The following is a 27,398-nucleotide window of genomic DNA, read 5'->3' as shown; positions in this document are numbered from 1 at the left end:
AAAACATTACTATTTCTTCAAGACCAGGGGTCACACACCTCAAGAATCATTGAAGAATTTGTAAAGCAAAATGGAAATACGAGTCAGAACCACTCTAGCTCCAGAGTTACTGTTCTGCAAGAAAATTTAGAGCTACTTTATTAGAGACATTTGCTTAAAATTATAAAAAACCCCAACCAACCAAACCAAAACAAAAAAACCCAAATTCTTCAAAAATAGAGGAAACTCTTATAACATTAAGATTCTAAAAATCTTCAAAGAAATTCCAAAATAAAAAGGCATTAATGAGTGCCAAGTTGAATTTGGGATGCTGCTATAACTTAGAGGCATTTTGGGACTGCTCCATTGCTTATCCTTCAATTGTAGCTTCTTGTTATATTTGTATAAATCATGGAAATAGTTTTGCCATATTTTTGAAGGAAATCACTTATAGAGATGTTTTACAGAATACTGTCACTGGATTTTGGGGATCTTTTTTTCAAAGTCTAGTTACCCATAACAGGGGAATGAAAGAAGCATTTTCTAATCTATCAGCTAAAAATCTAGAATGCAGTAATAACAGCCTTTCTCTTTATAATGATGACAGACATTGAGGTATTAGTATCTCAGAATGTATATAACATTACATGCCTATAAAAAAAAAAAAAAGCTTTTATTAGGAAAGGATAATTTCTCAAAACTTCAGTGTATCAAAAAAAATCTAGAAAAAAGGAGGCGGTTCTAGCAGCACACACACACACACCCCAGCAATTTCCCAAATTACTTTAACCTAATCTTTGGGATTGAAAGCTTAATGAAGGGTGTAAGCTAGTGTTTCCTGAACTGTACTGTGTGTTCCTTTCTAAAGTTGCATAGGAAGTGCTTGAGGGAACATCATTTGCTTCTGAAGCAAAGCAGTACAGCAATCCAAGTGTCACTGCACTCAGGCTAATGAGAACACCACTTAACTAGAACAGCAGGACTCAGACGGGAGAGTTTCCCATACTCTGTGCATCCTGTTTTATATCCACACAAAATATTACAAATCCTGGCTAGAGAGTGCAACGTAGGCCAGTGAGATGGTCTGGGCTTGTGGAGAGTGGCTGTTCCATGAAGAGAGGCTAAGGGAACTGAGCTTCTTTAGCTTGGAAAAAACAGCTAATTGCTGTCTTCAACTCTCCAATGCAGCACTACTGAAAAGCCAGACCCAGACTTTCCTAAGAGATGCACAGTGAAAGACAAAAGGCACAAGTTGCACAAGGCAAATCAAGCATTCATCATCGTAAAAGCAGTGACGTCCCAGAATAAGATGCCCAGACAGACAGTAAAATCTCCATCCTTGGAGGTTTTCAAAATTCAAGTGGACAAACCCTCTAGCCATCTGATCTAACTCAGAAATTAGCCCAGCTTTGGTGTGGAGGTGGGACTACATGACCTCCACAGAGCCCTCCCAATCTAATTAATTGGTGATCCTTTTCTCTGTCACTGTGATGGCTGAGAAGTTCAGATAGCTAATGTTTGCAAAACGTAATACAGGCACCACCATACTGATGGATTTACTGCCAAGATGCTGTGGAAGATGTGAAAGAATAGGCACTGCAGTATTTATTTTTATTAAATAAAAGCTTCAATGTGGGCAATAATGTTCCAGAGCTGCAGTATTGCTGAGATGAAAAATACTGTTAGTCATGTTTGCAAAATACCCTCCAGAAAAACTATTTGCTTTTTTACTTTTATATATATATATATAAAGGGAAAAATGTTACTTTTGTCACATCATGAAAACTTGTTTTCTTTGGTGAGGTCTTGGGCCAAATGATAAAGAAAAGAAAAAAAGAGATAAAAATGGGTTCCTCTGCCTGCGTTACAATTCTCTCGGACAAACAATGTTCCAACAGGCTGTAAGAACATAAGGGCTGGGAGCAGCCTACACTACTACTGTCACAAGAATGACTTTTACTGCCTAAAGAAATATCTGGAGGCATTACTACGGAACCCTCGATACTACCGTATCACTGATCAAATGAGCAAAGGACAAACTCAGTGATTCCTCTTGGCTCTTCCTAGAAGGCCACGATAATTCTGCTGTGGATTGTAACATAGGAATGATAAAAGGAGTATCAATATGATGGAAGTTAATAACCCAGGCTGAAATTTCTGAAAAACACGGTCATTGCTTCCAACTTTAACTCAGACAAGAAGCATAATTTTATTCCACTATTACCCTCTTACATCATATATATACAGCAAAAATACAACTGTGAAAGAAATTATGGAAAATGTGCTCTGCAAGCTTAGGAAGTAAATATTACTTCCAAGCTACCTTATGATTTCCTGAGGCTTATATCACTGCATTTTATTAATGCTATACAGCAGCTGAAAATAAACACTGAGTCTCAAATTAATCTTCCCTATATTAGGCTAAAATTTGAAGTGGGTAGTCCTTGTTGGGATTAACCCTGCCCATCACCCTTCCTGACTACCTCTTCACCTCTGGCAACTTCTGTCTAAATAGAGCAGTCCTCCAGATTTAGAGAAACCACGACCATTATTTTCATCTTGCACACACTGAGGAAATCCCTAGTTTAACCTTCCTTCAGGCCTTCCTCCATCCTGTTTAATTTCATCCCTGCCTTTACTTTTAGTTCATGGCTAGCCCATTTAGTCTGCTTGGCATTTACAATCCTACACCAGGGAAAAGGTTTGCCGGGCAGTGTAAGAGCACCAGCACACTCGATGCTTGAGCTGGATTCAGCATTAGCAAGCAGCTTGCAAAGTGAGTAAGGTGAGATAATCAAAGCTGTATTTTGATAGGAACCACTTAGATTGGATGAAAGAAGGTGTTAGAGAGAGACCAGCTGGGAAACAGCAGTAGGATTTAGAAGGGAGCTTAGAGGGAAGATATGGACAGATGGAGAATGTGAACAGAAATTGAACCAAGACCCAAATTCATCCTGTACAAAATGCAAGAAGTTCTGGAGGAGAACCGAGACGCAGGCATCCTCTGTAGTCTCATACAGAGGGAGAGGAGGAATACAAAGAGACAAATTCTAGGCTCTGCATCAAAGTTTCACAGAGATGTCTAAGCTGTATCTTTTGATGGTGTTTCAGACTTGCCCCTGTCTCCTATCTTCATTCCCAATAGAGAGACTGTAAGCATTTACCATACCATTATGGATTCCACTCGCTGAGCTGAACACTACAGCTGGGAAATCACTTTTTTGTGTTTCTGAAAAAAAGTCTACCAGTGTTCAACTCCTCCTCAGTATAAAAACTGGAAGTTATTTGGAGAAACTGAACTGAGAAGGTAAGTACAAAGGAAAAGCTTGGTCTCTCCAGGTAAGAGTTGAAAACTGTTGACAGGATAGCTTCTGAAAGTCTGAACTGGTGTCAGCAAAGCCCACGTTCTTCCGTAAGTAAAAGGTTTGTCTGCGCTATGATGCCCACCTGTCAGCAACCATTGACCTCAAAAGCATGCTGGGAGAAACTGGAAACTATTGGAAAGAGCTCTTTTATTTTGATAGACATTTCAGTGAATTAAATGAACACTACTTTAATTATATATTTTTTTAAATTGTGCTTTGGTAGCTAGAAAACAATTTATAGTCTTAACTTTAACTGAATCATAACTTGCGCTGCACAGAATTGATAAAAGGAAACTAGGAGCAATTAATCCACTGTTTTTAATAAGAGAAAAAGCAGGAAATAGGAATACAGAAGATTCAGAAGACAGGCTTTTTGAAAGACCATGGGATTCACCTGACCAAAAGTAGTCTCAGTCATCTAGAATCTCTTTGTAGCCAATGGAGAAATGGGTGGGATTAATCCTACTTTAAAATAAAAATATAGAATAAGTATATGAACTGTTGTTCCCTTAGAATATTTTTGCCTGCAGATTATAACAGGAATCTAGAGTGACCAGGTCAGGTGTGACTTTACACCACCAATATCTAACAGTAAACATCACCTTTCCATTCCTTCATACATTAGCTAGGTAGCCTATGTTCTCATGTCAGTGAAGGAAGATGCTAGATCTCTCTAGATTACTGAAGATAAATGTAAAGTGCAAATTAAAAGGGGGAATAAATTCCACTTCAGCTAAGGGACAGAAGGAACAAGACAGGTGGCATTTGGGCTATGGTATTATGGACTTAATTTCTTTGTCTTAGCTTCTTATCTCACAAATGAAGGCTGCATCACTGAGGTCATTCAGATTAGCGAAAGAGCCCTATATGATGAGTGGTTAGTTTACTCAAGCAGTTTGTGACGAATGCTGCTATCTATACAAACTGACAACAATGATGCGGATGATAATGTGTAAGAAGAGCCATGAATACTAAAGACATTTGTACTTCATTTTAGAATTCAGTTTTTAAAGATAATGCTATTACTCATATTCCTCAAGATACTCTTGGCTTGGAAGGGAAATCAGTCATGTAGGCTATAGAATCATAGAATCATAAAATCACGTAGGTTGGAAAAGACCTTTAGGATCATCAAGTTCAACCATTAACCCAGGACTGCCAAGCCCACAACTAACCCATGTCCCCAAGCACCTCATCTACGCATTATTTAAACACCCCCAGGGTTGGTGACGCCACCCCCTCCCCGGGCAGCCTGTGCCAGGGCTCGGCCACCCTTTCCATGAAGGAATTTCCCCTCACACCCACCTAAACCTCCCCCGGCACAAGGTGAGGCCGGTTCCCCGTGTCCTGGCGCTTGTTCCCTGGGAGCAGAGACCGACCCCCCCTGCCTACAGCCCCTGCCAGGCAGCTGTAGGGAGCCACCAGGTGCCCCTGAGCCCCCCCTCTGCAGGCTGACCCCCCCAGCTCCCCCCGCCGCCCCCCCCCAGCCCCTGCCCCAGCCCCTGCCCCAGCCCCTGCCCGGCTCTGGACACGCTCCAGCCCCTCTGCGTCCCCCCTGCCCTGAGGGGCCCGACCCTGAGCCCAGGCCCCGAGGGGCGGCCGCACCGGTGCCCAGCACAGGGGGACGGGCACTGCCCCGGCCCTGCCGGCCACAGCGCTTCTGACAGCGGCCAGGGCGCTGCTGGCCCCCTTGGCCACCTGGGCACGCTGGGGGCTCCTGCCCAGCGGCTGTGCCCAGCGCAGAGCCCCCCCGGCCCTTTCCCCCGGGCAGTTCCCTGCCCCCTGCTCCCAGCCCGCAGTGTTATTCCCAATTCAGATGTAACACGGTTTCACTAAAATATATTGCTCCCAAGGCATTTGTGTGATTGCAATTATCAAGTTTTTGTTAATATCTACTAAATATCTGAGACCACAAGTTGAGATAATTCATTTCCCGCCTCCACTAGACATGAAGAGCACTTAGTAGCTGCCCTATTTACAATAATGTTTAACACATTGAAAGACTCTTACCTTGTTGTCAGCTTTGGTCTTTCTAGATGAACACAGCCAGACCCTTCAGCCTTTCAGCCAATGCCTTGTTGTCTAAATATTTCATCCTTTCTTATTTGCTCAACTTTGAAATTTTTCAGCCTCCCTAACTCTTAAGTGGTGCTGACCTAAACCACATGTAGTATTACAGCTGAAGTTTCACCAGCCACTGAGTAGGGTAGAACAACTGCAACCTGTATCTTACACATGCACTAGTAAGCAGTTCCCAAGAACATCACTGCTTTTCATGCAAGCACCTCATATTTTTAAATCACATTGTCTGAACTTTTGCTACTACACCTGAACATTTTCGGTGTTGCTATTGCCTAAACAGCTACATTCCTTTTTATTTATTTTTTTTTCTGTTGTACCTGTGGTGTCTGTATTGTTACTGAATCTGATTCTGGAAAACTGCTCTGAATTGCAATTCTGCTTCCCAAAGTAATTGTATTTCCTATATTGATGTACAAATGCTGTATGAGTGCTTTCTCCATACTCTAAATTGCAATTGAATTATTAAAGAGTCAGGTCTATGACAAAGCCTTGCCTGACCCACTTAAAACTGCTACGCAGTTTAACAGTGACCAGTTTGGCCTAAGATATCTACTTCCAGCTGGCAGATGGAAAGTAAACTCGCATTAAAAAAACAGTAATTGCAAGAATTCTAGTTTATCACTAAGTAATGTGCTGGAGTAAGAAAGTAAAATAGTACAGTAGAAGGAACTATTTTTCTCATTATTTCATACTAAAATATGATTTTGAACACCAATATGTAAACCCGTAAGTCTACACCTAGTTTAATGCATACCTGTAAATAGTTATTTATCTTACCAAATTATTCTTAATATGAAATCACTGGCTCAGAAAACCAATGCCTGAATAGAATTATTTTGAGGATCAGGTAAAGTTTAGTTCTAACATAGGCAAGCCTTATTAATTAAAACAAAAATAAAACCAAAACCCAAACAGAAAGACCCAACAACCTTTCAGGTGTTATTAGCTCACACTGCAATTTGAAACACTGATATCATGAGAGAATCTGGCCTATACAGTACTTCTAGAGATATGAAGTAAAACTTCAGAGCTCTGGTAGATGATTTATGAAGGTAATAATGCAGTGATGAGTATTAAGAACACTCATCTAGCCCAACAATTACTGGATACCAACATTTCATCTTTTTCTTTACTTTTACTTTTTGGGGTCATCATATGGGGTGTATGTAGCTATGCAGATATTTTTCTTATTTTTCCTTAGGGAAAATGTAAAGTTTTGAAATTTTTAGGAGCTCATATACTAAAAATAAATTAATCTCCAGGGTCACGCTTGTCCCTGGAGAAAGCATGCCCAGGTATCAGAATTTAATTGAGATGCACCCCTTTAAAATCTAAAGAACTGATTGCAAAGAATAATTATCTCAACACTAGCATACCCTGAACTGTTTCAAAAAAAATGACCCCCAACAAATAAAAAACCAGGGATGATTTTAAATGCACTTTGTGATGATTTAGCACATGATTTGTGCTAAAGGAGCATCCCAGAGGTTTCATATGCAAAGGAAAGGTAACCACTGACACAGTGGAGAATGAAGAGGCATACAGAGTATCTTTTTACTTTTCTGAATTTTTTGTTCTGTTTAATCATATCTGATCATAAGTTTCAGATGTACTGTGGGTTTGGGTCTGGTTTATTTTTAGTAATCTTCATATAAGACATATGAGCTCTCATGGGTTTTTGCCAGTCTTGGATCACTTCCAAGTAACATTTAATCACATTTGGCTGATCAAGACAATATTTTATAAACTTTAAAATATTTTAATAAAATGATGGGGAAAAGTGTTGGAATTAAAGCTTGCAGTTTTTTATTAGATGAAGTTTAGAGTACTTTGGCAAGAACAAATTGGTTGTCTCTAGTTAGTGCACGCTGCTATATTTTGCATTACATTCCTTCTGGAGAAAACTAAATAGAAATCATTTCCATAACTATATCTGAGATGTGCTCAAATCCCAGTGAGGAAAACCAGCCTGAGCCCATGACTGGCTCCTTTTGGACAACACCACAGTATACTCGCAGATACTTCAGCATCGACTACTCTCATCTACTGTTCTGCTTTTCCTGCACCAAACAACTTGCTAACGTAGCAGACAGTGCTTCCCTTCCAGGGAAGAGTTTATGGACATTGGTCTTCTGCTCCTTTTGGAGAAGGTACGGTCATTTGCTCCATCAATATGACTTTCCTGTGCTTCGGTCATAGCTGCTCATAAAAGAGTAGACAGAATACAGTGCAAGAAGCCAAACATAGCAGTAGAACATGTGAAAGGAACTCTCTTCAGAGTTCAGTGAGGCAATTACACTAGCAGAAATGTTACCCTCCTACTACAAACTGGCTAATTACAATGCATGGCTTGATAGGAGATGAAAGTCTGAAGCAAAACAGAGCTGAAGTAGGACAAAACTGGCTGGTTGGTATGTGCCCCTCTGTCATTCTTCTGTGCCTGCTTGGTTCTACTGTATACTTTTATATGCTGTATCTATTACTTTAAAGGAGGAAACACTGTATTGGCTTCCCTCCATACCCAAAACTCAAAGTAGTCCTAAAATGGATAACCACAATAACCAATCGGCTGGATAGGAATAGAGAGATAGTATTGTACCCTCACTCTTCTTCGTCTTTTATGGAAGATAAAATAGCAAGCGATGGGATTTGTTGTCAGGGGTGGTTTTTTAATGTGTATATGAGAGCTGGCTTAAGAGGAAGATGGATAAGCTGACAGCTGGTGAGAAATGGTCCAAGTGACCGAAAAGTTAGGCTCTTTGTCAACTCTGCCATAAATAATTTCCTTTATAAAAGATAGTTAAGGATCCCCTTTGAAAAGCAAAAGAGTGAATACCATACTAATTTTCTGTTATGCATGAATGTCCCTTGGTTGAATAGACACTGTGTGAAATCAACTAATCTAAAAGTATCAGTCAAGACAGACTGACCCGGTTAAATGTGCTTCAGAAAATAATTTTTATATGAGATACTGACCAAATGTGGGGTAATCTTTCTGTTTTGAAGATATGACAGATGGAAAAAAGACTCCTCATTTGAGTCACATAATTGTTATTCCAAAGGATTTCAAATACAGCACAAGAAGCAGTAGTTTGAAATGTTAACAGGACTCTAAATTGTAAATAATTCAGACCATTAGTGGAAAAAGTAATCTAAAATCTAGCTAAAACCACATAGTTCAAGAAGATAGGTAAGTCCTATTTCACTATTTACACAGGGGTAAGATTGTCTAGAATTGTTTCTAGATTTGAGGGAGATCATCTTTTCAACTCAGTTTCCGGTAAATTCAATTGAAACACACACAAAAGTGTGTGACGATAGTGAAGCACAAAAGGAACTCAGTGGTTATGTTCACACCTTCTCTTGCTGGCCTGAATTCTATCTCAAAATAAGATCTCCTGTCCAAATGCAATGACCCAGCCTCATATGTAGCTGCAGGACACTCTTCAGGGATGCAGGAACATGTATGCCTAACTAGACCCAGTGACTTAGCCTATGCTAAGCATGTTAACACACTGGCAGGCAGATGCAGATGTGCTGTTCACAAACTGTGTACAAACAGGAATCATGCAAACCAGGCTGCTCCCAGACTGTTAAGACCGGTGTATGCATGGACAAAAAGAAGGACCAGTTGTCACCAGCGCCTGAAGAAGCATTTCATTAAACCACAGCCCACAGATGTCATTTAGAAGCAAAGGTAAAAAAAACCAAAAAAACCCAACCAAACCACCAACCAACCAACTTTGCACTTTAAATCTAGGTTACTCTAAGACACTCCCAGAGATGGCTCCTCACTCAACACCCAACAACAGCTTAAACCCAAACAGCAGCTGTTTCTGCAAGATGTAATGGCTCCTCTATACTGAAATGTAACTTTTACAGAAAACGAAGTGTTCTTCCTTTTTTTTCTGGACCGAATCATGGGACTAAAATGGAAAATTAAAGTCATTGAATTAAGCTTTTTGCAGTTACAGCCATGTGACCACCTACATCTCAGACCATAAAACACTTAGGAATATTTTACAGTAACTATAAGAGCTATAACAAAGTACCAACTTCTTTTAGCTGGAATTAGGCCCAGATAGCAAGAAACCAAGGGAAACATCAATATCCTGTGCTCCAATAATAGCAGAAATCTGTGACCTGAAATTCTGGCACGACTTTAAGCAATGAATCTATTCCCTGCTTCTGAGGAAGGGAAACGGAAATACCCAACCTCTAACCAGGTGATTATCCCTACTCTTTATGCATTCCCCAAGTAGAACATTCCTTGCTGAAATACAAGCCTGGTGATCAGCTTAGTCCTGAATAAACAACCAAAACATCATGGATATGATATAACAAAGGTTTTAATTCTACTGGGAGCAACTACCCTGCTTCCCTTCTTCAGTGCCCAGATGTACAGCACATCTGATGCAACAAAGGACAGCCCAAATCAGTGAAGTCCTAAGCTTCAGTTTTAAAGTTGAAAACTTCAGAATACCGTAGAAGATAAAATACAGATGGATGTACTTTGTTTTGATTACTTTAAAAATGTATGTCATTCGAAGAAATCTGCACTTTTAAAGTCAGTATAAAATCACTTCTGCTTTTACTACAGCAATGGATGAAGTCCTGCAATTCTGACCTAAATAAAGACACAAACTTTTGGGATTTTGCTTGAAATCATGTCTATTTTACTATAGTATACAGATTTCAATAATATTTGCCTTACAAGTACAGTGACTCACATCAAATAAAAATTTCAGACAGAGTCTCTGTTAGCTCTCTTAATAAACAGATTGATAGAATTTGTTCTAAGTGTTGAAGTTTAAATGCACAATTTCTACCCTGAAGCTGACAGACGGTTGACAGATGTGTTTTTGCATTAGTTTCATGAATACAAACACTTCTGCTGAGTCTTTATGCACTGCTTAGCTGTAGATGTTGTATATGTGTGACAGTTCACGTGCAAGACCTGCAATTTGCTTCAGTTTAGTTGAGCAGACATTTTGCATCCAAAGGCAAAGGAAGACAACTTCCATCTTTGATTACACATATGCAATATGTACCAATGTCAGACCTGACTGTGGCTGGTATGTGACTTTGATTCTGTGATGCACTGGTGTAAAACTATTTCTTTATTAAAACTAGACAGGTACTCACAATTTTTTGTTGCTGTTGAATGGACAAATATAAATCTCCACTTCTAAACTCTGCTAATGCCTCCTGGTCCCCTCATGGAAACCACTGCTATGGCTATGCTCTCTGTGGAATCCTACCATGCCGGACTACTGGACAGTCTATCAAAGCCAGTGCTGGGGAGCTCATTGCCACTGGGAGCTCAAGTGGCACAAAGCTCACAAAACAGGAAAATTAGGTCTCTTTGTAAACTATCAATTCCAGATGGGTGGCTGCCACTTTTTTGGTGCTGACAACTTACAGTTCACAAGTTTTCCTTGACACAGCTACACTACTAATACATATCATAGAAATGTACAGCACACAAGAACTACCAAAGGGAACATAATGGAAAACAATACTTCTACGCTGGATTAATAGGAAGCCACCATCTATGTTCATTCATGTGTTCATATAGAGGCAATGACTACTATACATAGTAAATGAAAATGTAATGTAAACATGTAACTTGTTATTTAAAAATTAAATGTGAAAGCCATATTATCTAGATACTTATTATTATGTGATTAACTAGCAGGTTATTTTTCACTCTTTCACTTATACTAGATTCTATCAAATACTGGAATAATTTCCTATACAATGTGCATTGAAGAATAACATCATATTTAAAACAGCAGTTCTAAAACACAGTGTTAATTTAATCAACTTATTCATAGTCTCTATAAACTTTGTCCTTGAGATGCTGTAATAAGTACATTTTTCAATGGAAAAAGCCCATGAATTATGAAAGTGCACTACTTGAAGGACAAGGTATCATTTCATTGTAAGCCTTAGAAAGAGACTAATTTTATTCTTATCCTTTTAGTCCCACTGATTGCATAAGGATCAACTTTTTTGATAAACTCATAAAAAGAAGCCTCTGAAACATATAAATGAACACATGATCACCTTTTTCACCTGCATTGTTTATGGATGCAAAGACATAACCCTGAAACAAGAACTATTAACAAAGTGATGTGATATTCATCCATGCAAAAAGTATTCATATGCACACTCTTTAGTGAAAGATCAATCTTTCATTTCCATTTTACTATTTTATGTTCAGCTCTAGTAAATTCTCTTTCCCAGGGCGAGCTGCACTGAACTTCACTGTTCTGAATGACATAACTGATCTGTTCTACCTTTCCCTTTTTATAATTAAGCAATTAGGAAATCTCCAGTCAGGAGGCACAAAAGCATACACAGATGATTAACAGATAAAGATTTCAGCTGTTGTGGGCACCGTACAAAGAGAGAATGAAAAAAACAGTCCAACTGCCAAAAATGTTTTAAACTTGAGGAAACATCTTACTTTCACACTTAGCAGGATAATCCAAAGGTGATCCTGTATTTGAACTCAAGTGTAACAATGATCTGTTGCTATAACAACTCAGTTCTACAGCTGAGAAAATGTCAGCAAGGTTCACGCTTTGTCAACAGTGCCACTATTTGTATGCCAACTCTCAGGGAGAACTTGGAGTGTGACAAAAGGTACCAAAAGAAGAAATCACTGTCCACTCTTTCCTGTGCTTCCAAGATGATATGGTCCTAAAACCAGGTTCTCAGCTGGTGTAAACAAACATAGATGTGCTGGCGAGAATACTGTAAGTCTCATGGAAACTTGGATATTGTTTACACTGCAGATCCTTCCTTCACAACGTCACTGGACTGAGTAATCGAGAACTGAAACTGATACAGCAACTGCAAAAGCAATTTATTGCCCATATTTCCAGATGCTGATGAGGTCATTAGATTAGGTTCTGCAAATGCCACTCTATTTTCTTTTTTGTCATATTTTCCTCCTTTAAAATGGATGCACCTGATCCCAGCCTAAGCTAACTGAACCTCAGACAGTTAACAAAACTCTATCAGAAAGAGAGAGTGTAACAGGCTAAATGTTTAATATAACATCAGAGCTGAAAGCAGCTATGGTGGTCATGGGAGGTTTGCAGAGCAGTTTCCTCACCATATGCTGCACGAGACAGTGCCGTCCACTTTATATCCGTGGAAGCTTTTTACTTTCATTGCATTTGTCTACTTGCATCCCATGTTCCATAAAATTGCCCACCTCATTTGTTTAGCCTGTAAGTACTCTGAGACATGGGCTATTTGCTGCTTGATGGCTGCATACTAATAAGAGTAATACAGCTCATTACTGTTTGAGCTTAAGGCAAATTGGTAATAAACATGGGTAAAAAAGAAACAACGATGTGCAAGCCCTTTGTTTCCATGTCTCATTAATGAATACAGTGTGCTGAAACTCTACTGTAAAAGGCCTTTAAACAATCAGCTGTTTATAGAATGTATCATCCATCATACAAAATATATAATTCATATCAAATATATATGAATCTATGAAATAACTAAACTGAATAATTTGTCCTTAGCAATAGTTTCACTACAGTGAGTTACTTTACAATATTATACCTACTCTCCGATATCTAGTAGTACCCATCACTTTCTAACCCACGAGCAACATCCTTCAAGATGCTGTTCCAAACCCTCTACATCAAACTTTAGTGCTCATGCAGGTTTCCCCACTGTGCTAATCCTGCGTTAGGGAATGATGTTTATATGGAGTGCCAATGTCACGACTACAGTTTTCCCTTGAAATTTGCAGGTACTGTTCTCCAAGCAGTAACAGCATAGAAAGCATTTAATATCTGCACAAATACGTGAAGCTGCAGAAACTGCTTACAGTGTGAGCCTTGGAGGGTATAACCAGATACTTCTGCATTTGAAAGACACCACAAATTATCAAACACAGAAAACAAACCCTCTTTATTCTATCCAGCTGCACTAAGCGCTCATGTATTCAAATATATCTGAACATAAAAGATAAAAATTGCTGAAGAACTCAAATGGTAAGTCTTCCAGAGCTCTGACAAGAAAGATACTGACCCTGCAACTGACAGAAGCCAATGGACGCAAGGACAGCCAAGAACACGTTAAATTATAAAGGTGGGGTTTTTTTCTTAGCCAAGACTTCTTCCTCTTATTCATAAAGAACGGACTGATTCCCAAATCAGAAATCTTATTTCTCAAGGAGTACTGCAGAAATGAAAAATCTTAATGCTGATGATGTCACCATTATTCAAAATTGCCTCCTCTGACCCCTCAGAAACAGCCCTCAACACTTGCATAACTTCTTGATAATCCTCCTTACCCAAAACAAACAAACAAAAAATGGATTTGTGGTATGAGACCTTTTGGTATGGGAGAGATAAAAGATGTACACATTCAGACACAAGATTTCCCCTAGAATCACAAATGGCCAAGAAACCTCACGGGTGTCTAAAAGGACAGCTAACTAAGGTAATTACAAATCTGGTGTCAGCTGTCTCTCAGAAGGCACATGCAGCAATTTCAAGGCAAATGCGCTACAGAGCGTGCCACAAGAGCTGGGTGTTGACTAGAAAGAAAATGCTTTGCATTTTCTGAAGAATTGGCAGTAACCATTATATTGGCAATTAACTGTGATGTAACATACAAAGTGCCTTCCAAATTCTGAAGAAGAATTTGTTGTGTTTTTTTTCTGAATCTTAGTAAGACTATAATGTGGATTCCTCTATTCACAGGCAAAGCAATGAAGCAAATAACCATTGCTTTAGACAGCAGCTGTTCCTCAGGACTTTTCAGCAAGGTGTGCAAAACCACTACATACACAGGTATTGCAAATGAGTGTGTCAGCCATCATGCTGTAGTGATAACTGTAGAAATGCATATTTAAAAAAAACCCAAACAAACAAAACCCCCAGAAAACAACCCAAACCCCAACACCCTCCCCCCCAAAAAAAGAAAAGGCAAGCAAATACTTCTTACCATGAAACCCTCAGTGTACTGAAACTGAGCTCTGGAACTGTCTTCTGCTGTGGGACTCAGGGGCTTAGGGTCAGACAAAGAGCGTTGCATCATCTTTCCTGCTTTTGGGCTTGACGGAGGAACCTTGGCAATGTCAGCGTGCAGCATCTTCTGAGGGCTGATGTCATCAGTGATGGGTTTTTCATAGGGTACAAATGCTGACTCTATAACTTTGCTTGGTGAAACAGGTGAAATGGGTGAATAGAGAACTTTGGGAGATTTGGGAGGGGAAGGGACTACCTGCAATGTGGAGTCTGGACGAAGGTGGGATGAGTATCCTATCTCTAATGGTGTTGGGCGCTTTTTGTCTTTCTGGGGAGATGAAGCTGACATATATTGGGGACTCTGAGTATCTGACTCTGTCTCTGTTTGACATCCCAAACTTTCTCCTTTATATGTCTTTTCTGGAGCTGAAATATGCTTTATGATTTCAACCTTAGCATCCAATCGGGCCCTGATTGAAGGTGTTCTTATTGTTCCTACAGGTTCTGTTTGTACTGAAATCTCTGCCACTGTCTGAACTGCAATACTAGATACTTTGGAGAATTGTTTAGCTTTGTCTGGCTCAGAGGTACTCTCACTGTACTTCCCTACACGAGGCTTCCTTCTGGATCTGCTGGAAAGATCCCATTCATCTTGATCTTCATCATCTGTCTGAACACTCGTATCAACACTCTTCTTACTTCTCCGTCTCCTGTTTGTGTAACCTCTGTCTGCTCCATCTTCATCATCAGTTTGCACTCCACTGTCCACAATCTTTTTGAAGCACCGGGGCTCTTCTTCCATGGTCTCCTCAAGCTCCTCATATGGGCCACGCAATTTCGGCATAGAACTTCTCTTTTTCAGTTGCTTCTCTTCTCTAACATCAATATCCTTAAGGGACATTTCTGAAACGGAGCTTAAGATGCCAGACCTTGGTATGTATTGAGTAATGCCATCAGACTGAACTGTATACCATGTCTGGCTTTGTGGAATTTCAATTCCCAACACTCCTGAAGCCGTAGTGGTTGCGTCATCAGTAGGCCAAAACTGGCCATTTTCTGTGGTTGCATACTGTCCTTCCAAAAGTGTTTGATCTGTGGTCGTTTGTGGTGAGCCAGTTCCTGAAGGGTCATAACCATACTGATATATTTGACGAATTTTTTGCTCCTCTAACTGTTGGTGGAGCTGTTGCTGAAGTTGTTGGAATTGTTCAAGCTGCAGCTGCTGTTGGGCTAATGTCTCTTGCCTCATCATAAACTGAGCTTGTCGTTCCTCCTCTTGTTGAAATAAGAGATGATGCTTCATGGATTGCAACTCCTCAAGTTTTTTTTGCACCATAAACTTTTCTTGTTCCCTAAACCTTTGAATTTCCTGACGTTCCCATTCCAGCTCTTCTGCAAAGCGCTGCTGCTTAATTTTCTCAAGCTCAAGAAGTTCACGCTCCAAATCAAGCTGCTGCTGTTTGCCTTCTTCAGGGGCAATGAGAAGGGCAACTTCATCTTCAATCACATCTGTATAAACTTCAGATGCTGTAGTTAAAGCAGGTATCAAGTTGGTGGGCTCAGTGGTAATAGGTTCTATAGTAAGAGGTGGTAACCCTGTCTCCATCTCAATGGCAGTAATTGCACTATCTTTTTCAGCTGCCACTGTTGTCAAGAAACTGTATGATCTTGGAAGTGGTTGATTCTGTTGCAAAGTTGATAAAGAGGTCACCGAGTCAATTGTTTGGAGAGTCGGTAAGTCTCTGACAGATGTACTGAAAATAGAACCAGGTTGTGTAGTGATGGCAAATGTGGATGGGATTGGAGTCGCTACTGAAGAATAAACAACACCATTGGATGATCTTAAAACACTTCCAACACCAAACTGGGAACCCAGAGATGATACCATTCTTGCTTGGGAATACTGTGGTGTACTAAGCCCGATGCCAGAAATCACCTGACGAGTCTCTGGATAAGGACCAGTAGTCTTGCTTGAGTAATCCATAACCTCACCTGAAATTACAGGGCAAAGTTACAGTCCAGTCCCACAAAAGAATGCTGCTTTGTGGATTCTGAAAGTCATCCCATCTTGATGAATTACATGGGAAGGGGAAACGGCATGCAAATCTTCAGGTTAATGATCTACTTTAGATGTGAAAGAAACAGCATTTCTGAACATGCAGGCACATGCAGGCACCTCTGTGCAAAACACAAATGTAAAATGAAGAAATGAAAAACACGTGTAATCCAGAATAATTTGTCACACTGTCCAGAAGAAAACAAACCAACAAAAGGAAGGGAAAAATAATAAAAAAAATTATCCGGAAATGAGGTGAGGAACATCAAAATTATATTTCAAAGAAAGATCTGCTGCTGTGTCATACTGACCTGTAGTAACTCTTCCAGAAGTAAGATCTACTGCTGCATCAGTTGCCCCAACTCGATAATCAAAGCTATTCTTGCTTTTATATGCAAACAGTCCAGCTTCTGACAAATTTGTGTCAGACATAGATGGTTTCATACCCCCCATTCCTCGGTAGCCATATGACCCTGAACGATCATACTGATAGTGGTCATCTCTGTAACCAAACCGATCTTCAGGAAGTGTAGTTGGTGGCTGCTGTGCTGTACAGCTCCTACCAAATGGCAGTTTATAAACCATATCACAGCAGACAGCTCTTCTCCCTGCAGTCAGATCCACAGGCTTTTCATCATCTTCTATTACTGTCGTTATGATACCTGAAGTACTTTCATCCATTGTCACTACAGTTCTGTGGGATTTTGTAGTGCTAAGGTCAACTGCTCCACTCTCCATTGGCTCCTGGGAAGTGGAGAGATCAGTCCAACCATTTGTGACACCAGCAGGTGGCACAGTAACAGGCTTTGTAGTAGCCCACGTCACTGCGTGTGTTGAAGTACCTAGGGATAAATTTATTGGCACTTCGTCTCTACCCGCAGAGAATGCCTGGCTGCCTGTTACTCTGTATGCAGGATCAAAATGTTTTGATGTTGTTAGCTGGAGTGGCATTGTCATCGCATGTCCCAGATCCACCAGGCTGTCTGTACTGGCAGTGTAGCTTACAGTGGCAGTGCAGGTCATTACGGTTACCGTCTCAGTGACTACAGACAGAGAAGGATCGGCAACACATGCAGTGCTAAGATTTATTATAGCTGGCTGGACAGTACTTACTGGCCGCCCACCTGTATCACTTGCTGGTATCTGCCTTCTCACATCCATGGAAACAGCAGACAGATCCATACAGCTGTCTCTCTTTTCAATATCCAACTTAGTTAAAGTGCGAAGATCAATGACATCACCCAAAGGATGAAATCTTCCATTCTCTCTATACCTGGGTTGATCTACTACATGTAGTGGCTCTGGAGGTATAGTAATAGCGACACTACCTAAACCAAAACCAAGCGCCGGGCCCTTAACCACAGACACTGTGGTCTTGGTTATCTCTGTTGTTACTGCTTCTGATTTTGAACTTGGTATTTTTTCAAAAGCAGATTGCGTTGTGACGGGAATAGCTTGCAAAGCACCTGAAATATACATACTATGATCTGACATACTTTGAATTTCCATAGCTTTCACGGATGGAGTAAAAACTGGTTGCATAGGCTGGGGAATCTGTTCTTTCAAAGGTTCTTCTAAAGGCCAGCTGGTAACAGCCTGACTAGTTATAGCTTCCGTAGGAGTTCCAGGCTCAGATGGTAACGTGATGACAACATAGGTTTCCTGTGAGGGTTTTGTCAGCCTTGGCGAAGATTTGTTAGAGTGTGGGGACAAAGGGGAAGTGGGAGACGCTATTTTGTATTCAGCTGCAGGGACCAAATTCAGAGTCATACTTGAAGTCAATGACAAGCCTGTTGGTTTGGGCTGTGGTTCTGCTGGCTTATGACCCGCTATTGGGAGCGGAGGGACTGCTGGCTTAGGAGCAATCGGAGGTTTCGTTACTTCAGTGGGCCTGTGGCTGAAAACAAGCCCTGCGGGAATGGAGGATGGTTTGGGTGGTACAGGAGGTGGTGGTGGGGTGTATGTTTTTGTGATAGGTACTACGTGATTCTTTAATGCAGCTGCAGACTCTAGTGTTGGAACACTTGTGACTGAAGGTACCGCTGTGGGAGCTGCGGCTGCTGGTGTCTTAACCTGTGACTTCTTTTTGGGATAAATGGCTGGCTTGGGTAAAATAGGTGGAGGCAATGGTGGTGGAGGAGGTGGTGGAGGAGGAGGAGGAGGTGGGGATGGAGAAGGTTGTGCAGGAGAATCCAAAGAAGAGCTTCTAAAAAGTGAGAATACTTTGGATGTTACAGCGGGAGCTGAGGAAGGCACGGAGACCATGCTGGTCTTACTTACAACACTGGGAATAGGTACAGAAGATGTTTCTGATGCAGGCTCTGTAACTGCTACTGGTGCTATACATACAGGTGGTTGCTCAGATGTAGCACTACTCAAATTAATCCTTGTCATATCAACACTCAATTCCTTGTGTGAATCTTCATGATGAATTTTGACAATGCCAGCCTCTGCTGTACTTTTCATTTTTCTAGCTGCTTCCTTCTCTGCTTTGGAGCTATCAAAGGTGATGGTATCAGTTGCATATTGCCTGGGTTTTATAACTGTAGTTGACACTGCTGAAGGTGCAGTTTCAGCTAAACAAACTGCAGTTTGATCCACACTTTCCATACCTGGTGCTATAAACGGCTTTTTAGTGGCTCCAGCAATAGATTCATAAGGGATGCTCACTTCAGAGTACTCTTTTGTAGATGTTAAGGGAACTTCAGTTATTATCCTGATACCTTCAGAATCTATTAGTTTACTTACAGCATCTGCTGTATCTATATAACCTGTGGTTGCACTATCTATAGGTGATGAACTATCTGTGGTACAAACTGAAGATGTAGATGATGTTAAAGAAGCTGTATCAGAAGGCAAAACTGATGCAGCACCCTCCGATGTCTCAGAGTATGTCAACATTGATGTTTCATGAGAAATTATTTCTTGAATTTCTCTGGCATAATCTGTTAAGTATTCATCTTCAATTTCCTCAGCTGTAAAATGCTGTGTTATTTTAACATCTGGAATAGAAAGTGCTGTGCTACTGACAGGTGATACGTCTGAGATTGCTGAAGTAGTGCTTGATGTTAAAGATGTACTATCCACTATTTCTCCAACACTAGATACCTTTGTATCAGATGTGGGAACAAAACCTGAAGTTGGTTGTGTTGGACTGGACCCAGGGGTTAGCTGCATTCTCTGTCTTTTCATAAGCTCTTCATAAGCAGCTTCTGCATCTAACAACTGCTTTTCCTCAGTGGAGGAACTTACTGTGCTGTCTAACACAACTATTTCATGACTTTCTGGGATAATGTAAGAACTAGAAACAATATCTTCTTGAGGCACAATGGAATGTAAAGTCTCAACACCATAGTAGTCTTTCTGCAGGTCAGTAATTTTCTGTGGTTCTTCATAGATCTGTTCTGAAGCTCTTATTTTTTTCTCTTTTCCTCTTTGTTGTATATACTCATTACTCTCATCTTGTCTCATTACAAGATTAGTGTCAATAGTTCCATTGTAAGTATCCTCTACTAAAGATTCATAAATATAATCCTCTATTAGCATTCCACCATATAAAGACTCTTTTTCAAATACTTCATCTTTTTCACTTGTAATTTGAAATGACTTGGACTTATGGGTCTTGTGCATCATCTCCTCATATACCTCTTCAGCACTTTTCAATGCCTTTTGACCACTTTCTTCTTTTGGGAGTCCAGCTGGTTGTTCATCTGTTGGTGAGTACAGAGAGACAGCAGTAGGCAATTTGTAAACTTTTTGTACTTCTATTATTTTTTCTGGGCTGATTTCAAATCCTTCAGGATCTGACTCAATACTAGGTGAGTATTCAGAACAGGAAGATCTGTGCAGCTCTTCCATTTCTGCTGCCTGTCGTAATTCTTCTGTTGGAGATGCATCTTCAATGGGAGAAAGATTACTTGGTGGAGTCTTTGGACGTTCCCTTCTTCTCTGAGCTCTTAGCTCATCCTTGTCCTTTTTAGATTTTTTGCTAGAACTTTTTCTTTGCTGCTGTTCTAATTCACGCTGTTTCTCTTGTTCCTTTAGCAGTTCTTCCTCTTCCCGTAGTTCTTCTTCTTCTGAAGAATCTTCAATAGTTGGAAGAAGAGGACCATGTGACCGATGCCTGGCTTTGCGCTGTTGTTTGCTCTCCCCTCCCAGTTTTTTGTGACTAGGACTGCTGTCACTGTCTTCATCGAGTGATGACACTGAAGTAGGCGATGTACCTGGTGTGAAACTAGAAGCATGTAAACTAGAAGACCCTTCTCCTCTAGATCTATCTTCTGGTGAATCTGTAAGACTCTCCATCTCTAGCTCAGGCTCTTCATCAAAATACAAAATACCCTTCTGTTGTTCAGATGCTTCAGAATATTTTTTTGTTATTGTACTATTTAATTCTATTGTTTTGAAACGCCGAAGACCTCCTCCTCCAGATACTGCAAGTTCTTCACTGTCTTGACTTTTAGTTTCTCTGTATTTTGGCTCTGGGCTTTCATCAAAATTATCATCATCATCATCATGCCATGAATGCCTTCTTCCTGCATCCTCATCATAGCCCGCACTACTTTTCCGTGCCATTCTCCTGTGTTTTCCAGCTGTTCCTTTGGCTTTGCTTCTCACTTCTTCTTTCTTTTGGCTTTCAGTCACACTGATCTCTTTGAGTTGATTTCTAATGAATTCATCATCTTCAGAACCTGAGGCATCTTCATCAGCACTCATCTCTATGATCTGTTTTCTTATGAAGTCTTCCTCATCACCTGATCCCTGACTGTCATCTCGTTTGTATTCATCACTGCTTGAAGAACCGACACTAGCTCTTCTTTTTCTCCTTGGGACAGGCGAATTTTCACTCTCACTGCTGTCTTCCACAGAATCATAGCGTTGTCTTCTTGCTGATATGTCATCTCCTTCTTCTTCTTCCTTGTAGGCTGCCTGGGAGGAAGCACTTCCTTTGCCATCTTCTACAACAGTTCCTTCAGCTTCTTGAGTAGCTTCTAAGTCTTCTTCATCTGAACTGTAAGATTCTGGAGTGACTGGCAAAGGCTTTGCTTTATGTTGATCCTTTGTCTGTTCACTGTACGTTTCATAAAGCTCTTTGCTCTTCGCAGATTTTTCATCAGAAAGCGTACTTGCCTGAGCTTCCAAAATAGACAGTACAGTACTTTCCAATTTAGCTAGATCTGAGGGGCTTGGTGGACTTTCATGTGAAATAGTGTCTTTTTTATTAGATTCTCTGAGCAAATCCTTTTCATCACTGGGGATATGACTTGGGATTTCACCAAGTGAACTTGATATCCCATCAGAAGAATAGCCGGTGTCACTCAGACCTTGTGGACTTTTCTGTTGCTGAGAGCTTGATGTGTCTGATTTGTCATCCTCCTTTTCCTAAAAAAATAAATACATATGCGTGTGTACATATTTATATATAAATTCTTAATGTCTCCAGGCAATTAAATACATGTGATTTTTTTCCTAAAAGATGAATTAATGTCTTATGTGAAAAATTATGATGCCAAGAAGATATATATTAAACCAGAAAAGACTGAACACTAGTTTTGTTATTCATAGCTATTAAAATAACATTTAAAAGTTCCTCTGATTTTGAGTTTTTCATTGAATCTAACTACGTTTTGCATGGCTATCCACACTGGCAAGTGATTTTATTAATTGTAAGATGATCTTCTATTTTTCAGTATAAACAAATACTGTATTTAATTGTTTTCAGAACACTTCCTAATGATAATCTATCATTTATTCACATATGCATGGGACAAGTTGCTTGGGGGTTAATTTAAATGAAGCTGTGTTTCAAAACTCCCTATATAGTTCTAGATACAAAGCAATATAGCTTGCCAAACATCAGCCTGCAGTAAATCTGGGGCCTGCTCCCTTCTTTGCCCATTTAATCTTTTGTAACTGTCTAGCAATGTGTCAGTCCTCTCAAATTTTGGACCTATGGTTTCCTTTTGTTGATTTAAGTGTTACACATTGCACCATGCAACAGAATACATGGAATACTGAAACATGATTCAATGCAGTTTGGAATGTCTCTATATCTGCAGCGTGGCACTTTACAAACATTTTCTGAGCACCTCATAAAGAAGAAGTTTCTCAGTAAATTTGTAATGCAGAGGTAAGCTGCTGGCAGGGGAGTGTAGCTGCAGGGAGGAAAGCACGATAGCTGTTGATCAAAGGAAACAAGGAAGCAAACAAGGCAGGCATACCCGACTGTGCATCATAACCAATGTTTTCCTTCTCATCCCTAATTGAACATCCTTAGTCATTCTCCTAGATTCCAGATCCTTCTACAGCATTCTGAATGACAAGCACATCTACCTCCTTCTTTAGATAACAAAACCACCAAGAATATCCTACAACAGGTATTTCCACTCGGAGTTTCCACACCAGTTTCCCTCCTGCTTCTCTCAGCTGTGAAATGCTCTATACTTTGTGGAAGTACCTAACCATGCAGCTAACAAAACAGCTCACTCTCCAAGTGACAGGTCATCTTTGCTGTCATCGTACCTGACAGCCTTACTAAGTGTCCTCACCTCCACTAGCAATTTGAGAACAAGCATCCCAAAGTCTCCTGATTTAAAAACTGTCATGTGATCTTCATATTTGTTATGACCCTCAAGAGTACAAGTAGGTAGTTATTTATCAACTTTGCTTATCTAAGCCAATGACCTCTGAAATACAGCAAACCATTTATTTAAATGGTGAATTTATCAACATCCTTGGCAATATGCTGAGTTAAAAAAAAAATACTGTGGAATAAATATATTTAGAAAATGATAACAATGGTTACTTATAATTTAAGGGTGCATTTATACTCATGTTAAATTGCTATCAATTGCAAGTATTTTCAAATGTTTATGCACACTAAAGCTATATTTAATGCCAAAATATCACAAATCAAATAGTTGTTATTGTCAGTTATTTCAGTTTTAAAAACTGGTCAGCTTTTTTCATTATTTGATTTACAGTTAAAGTACCTGTTCTTGCCTATAGACATATCACTGTGCACATAATTCTATATTAAATCACTAATATTAGTATTAATGTTACAGTAATCTACTAATCAATATTTTATTAAGTAATGTGCATTTCACAGGATTTATGTTCTTTGCAAAATCACATACTACCTTGAATATAAACTAAGTCTGTTGTTACTAATATTATACCCAAAATGATAAACCCAAATATCTGATATCAGAGCAATATCCATTGCAATTAAAAATCAAATATGAAAACAAATATTTCTAAGTACAACTCCAAAGATAAGGCTGTGATTAATATATAAATATAGAGAAACCTCTGTATTTATGTACTACAAACAACTTTGGGAAGTCATCAACATGTCAGTACTTATTATTCTGAAAAGTTAGCCTGGGATATTCTCCAGCCCTTAATGACAGAATTATATATACTCTTCATAAAAAGTCAGTAATGAAGCATAGTCAAAAATTTTAGGCTTTGTATGTTATATTTAAATTTTTCTTCCCTTATTACAGAAGAAAGTGTTCAAGGGCAATTTATTGTTTTGTTGTTTTTTTTTTAAAATACATATTTCATTAAAACCAAAGGATTTTCCCATCTAGAAATACCATGCCCCTCACTAAAATGTCACCTATGACGTGATTGTTATTTTTTATTTCCATTGTTCTTACTTAAAAAGACATACCCAAACAAACCCTGTGATCAATTTAGACAAGCTACAAGAAAATTCAAATATTGCTCAAGCTCAGAAGGTCTCCCAGGACTGATGGATAGACTGTGTCCATCTAGTGAAAATGCATGTCAGATCTTGGTTCTCCACAGGGAGGTGAAGTGACACAGTCACTCGTGAAGCAAAGACAGAAGGTATCAACTAAACAGTTAAGCTAATAAATAGGTAGACAGCAACTGGACATAGAACCACTTTAGCCATACTCCTTATAGTTCGTGATGGTGCCACTATCTGTGAGTCTAATGATTGGTACCTAGTCAATGACCAAAGCAGAGGAGATGGCAATGGATACTGCTATTGCCCATCTTCTTGTTGAACCTCAGTATATGCCATAATGTCACTACTATGAATAACGGGAAACTGAATATGGGAAAGACTGCTATTTGTACAGTACAGAGAAGAAAAAGGTCTACAATAAGGAAATAAATGTGATGAGAAAATCCACTTTTCTTTCAAAGCCCACCACAATATGACTATCTTTTCTACCATTATTGTATGTAAAGTTGTCTGCCCTGAGATATGTAATGCAAAAATTATCCTGCACATTGTGTTTTGAGATCATATGCATGTAACTTACAATAAATAATATTTTGTCTTTGTTTTTTTCCCCTACTTCCTGCAGCCTGAGAACTATATTGTCATAAGCTACATCTATTCTTAAATGACTGGTAATTTACTTTCTACAGGGTTGCCCATCACATACACAAAGACAGTGTCATTGTCAAACTTGTCAACATACCATAAAATTAAAAATTTTAGATGAGTAACAAAATACTGCAGAAACAATGCTGCTGAGGATCATATATATATTCAACAACTGGAGAATGAAAGAACATATTTTAATCAATAAGAAAAAAAACCCCACTTTTTTCTTGTAAAGTTTTCTTTGTACATGTTGAATTACTGGGCTTTTCTGAGTAGTTGAATGGCATTTTTCTCTGAAAGTTTGTCTACTGGGACTTTTTAATACTGGACAAATTTAGCTCCAATACAGACTCTGCTGGGAGAATCTTCTTTAGACATGATGAACCTGGAGATGTAAAAGCTGGAGGCTGGATAAGACTGTTTAAAACCAGCAAATGCAATCTCTTTAAGTAACAGTAAAAATGATCTAATGTAGGACGTATTTGTACTATTCTAGTGGCGTTTCTACAGTGTCAGTGCCGATACATCATACAGCTATTTTACATTAGAAGGTTTTGCTTTAGAAGTATTATTTATTCTTACACTTCCTCACTTTCAGTATTCTTATTTGAAAATATAAAACAGTGCTTTAAAAAGTCGCATTGGTTATCAAATCCAAATTGTCAGTTTTTAAAATTATAGCTAGCAAGATTACATTCTGTTGCACAGAACAGAAATTTTATTTTGCAAAGGAACTTAGTATTTTTAAAAGGTCATTCTGCTTAAATAAGAAATAAAGATATCTACATTATCAAAAAGTTTCAGAAAGTTAAAAGCAGTCTTTGGTTGACTAAACTGTTTAATCTGTATTTGAATTTTATATCAACAAAATGCAACATTTAGTTTGTGTCCAGAAAGACTGCTTAGAGATAATTTTTTCCCCTTTATTCTGACTCTCTAGTCTGTGGTTTGTCATTTATGGCATGTGTTAGAATAATGTTGTCAAATTACAATATATTAATATTTATCTGTTACTTCACCTAAGCACATGATCATTTCTTGGTAAACATAAGAATATAGTAATAAGCGTACTTTATATAACACAGCTGATGTGTTCTAAATAGATGTCCAATTTACACCGTGGGAATGTGTTCACATAGATATGTTGAACTACTTATACGTTAACTTGTAAGTTCCAAGATTACCATTTTATACTGACAAACTGTATGTTATAACTGTCCAACATTTCTAGGCAGCCCTGTTAGAACATCTAACTGCTATTGCACATGCGAACAGTAGATAATGCAAGATGGTTTCTCAGGAAAAGCACCTGTAAATCATGAGCAAAGTCAGTTTATTATTTAAAACCTTTTGGAAGAGATCACTGTTTAAATTATTACTGGGAAAAAAATGCTTTGAAGAAAAAATGGCTTTAGGATACCTCAGATCATACTTTGAGACTCAAATATTTTAAAATGTTTCAATATTTAACTCAGTTTGGTTTCAAAGGACTCTGGATCTCTAAATACCATTGATAACTGTGATTTTCCAAGCATCATTATACTGATTATACTGGAACAGAACGTTACTGTCCCAATGTCTGTAAGGATTTCTTGTGGGAGTATTGTTTTGGGGTTTTTGTTTGGCTTTTTTTTTAGTGAAAAATGAGAATAGTACAATTTCATTACCTCATTGGAATACTACAAGAATTAATAATTACTGTTTATACAGATTTGGATATAAAATGCCATCGGCAGTTTGTCAAGTGCAGAAAGTACTAGTTTTTCCCTCACTACCCTATTTAAAAACAAACCTACCTGAAATCCTTCATATGATTCTGCCCTGAAGTACATGTAAAATATATTCTTCAATGTCTAGATTTGTCCTTTGCCCGCTGAAATGGAATCAATGTGTGAGATCTAAATTGTTATCTCCTCTTTCCATTCTGCCCATGCTCTCCTGATAAGAATCTTATCTATCAATGTTCAATGTACAGCACAGAGAACATTAAAATATTACCATAAATATAAATAATAATTTCAAAAATCAGTAATTTTTATGAAGTACAGGCTAGGTGAAGCACCATCTTTATTTTTAATTCAGAACAATTTGAGCTGCTGCTTTTTTTTTTTTAATTCAGATTTTTATAAGGATCTGAAAAAGAAGGGAAAAGGGAAAAAAAGGCTTTTTGTGTAAAAATAGCTGTTCCTTTTTCATTTCTTGTTTGTTTTAATTTAAAAAATAGAAGAAGATATGTAAGAGTTTGGGTTTTTTATTCATGAAACTTCTGTTTTACTAGGTTTAGGTAAGTGTGCTTCAAAGACTGATAACTAGAGCAAAAGAAAGATAAACCTATTTATGTTAATAACTCAAGAAGTCCTGACTTCAGTTAGAAGGCAGTGGGAGGAATTAAAATATAAGTGAAATACGAGTGAAACATATGTGTGCACCACATGAGGAATCACTAATAAATCTACAGTTAAAATGTCACTATCAGAGATGGAAATGTAATATGTGTATCTAAGATTTGTCCAGAGTATAATATACTTTCACCTTCTTAC

The 27,398-nt window shown here is 38.9% G+C and overlaps 1 protein-coding gene across 4 annotated transcripts in view; it reads right to left on the bottom strand.

The window, feature by feature from the left end:
- The window catches only part of PCLO (piccolo presynaptic cytomatrix protein), a 402,702-nt gene that overhangs the window by 184,333 nt on the left and 190,971 nt on the right, over positions 1-27,398 (bottom strand). For all 4 annotated transcript variants that reach the window (XM_056341741.1, XM_056341742.1, XM_056341743.1 and 1 more), the window contains exons 5-6: positions 16,799-21,869; positions 14,409-16,423 (exon numbers count right to left, since the gene is read on the bottom strand). In XM_056341741.1, coding sequence (XP_056197716.1) covers positions 14,409-16,423; positions 16,799-21,869 — 7,086 coding nt within the window. The remainder of the gene's footprint in view (positions 1-14,408; positions 16,424-16,798; positions 21,870-27,398) is intronic.

This window comes from Falco biarmicus, chromosome 5 (genome assembly GCF_023638135.1).
Source record: "Falco biarmicus isolate bFalBia1 chromosome 5, bFalBia1.pri, whole genome shotgun sequence".
NCBI lineage: Eukaryota > Metazoa > Chordata > Aves > Falconiformes > Falconidae > Falco > Falco biarmicus.
The sequence above is the reverse complement of the archived record's forward strand: the minus strand, read 5'-3'. Positions and strand labels throughout refer to the sequence as shown.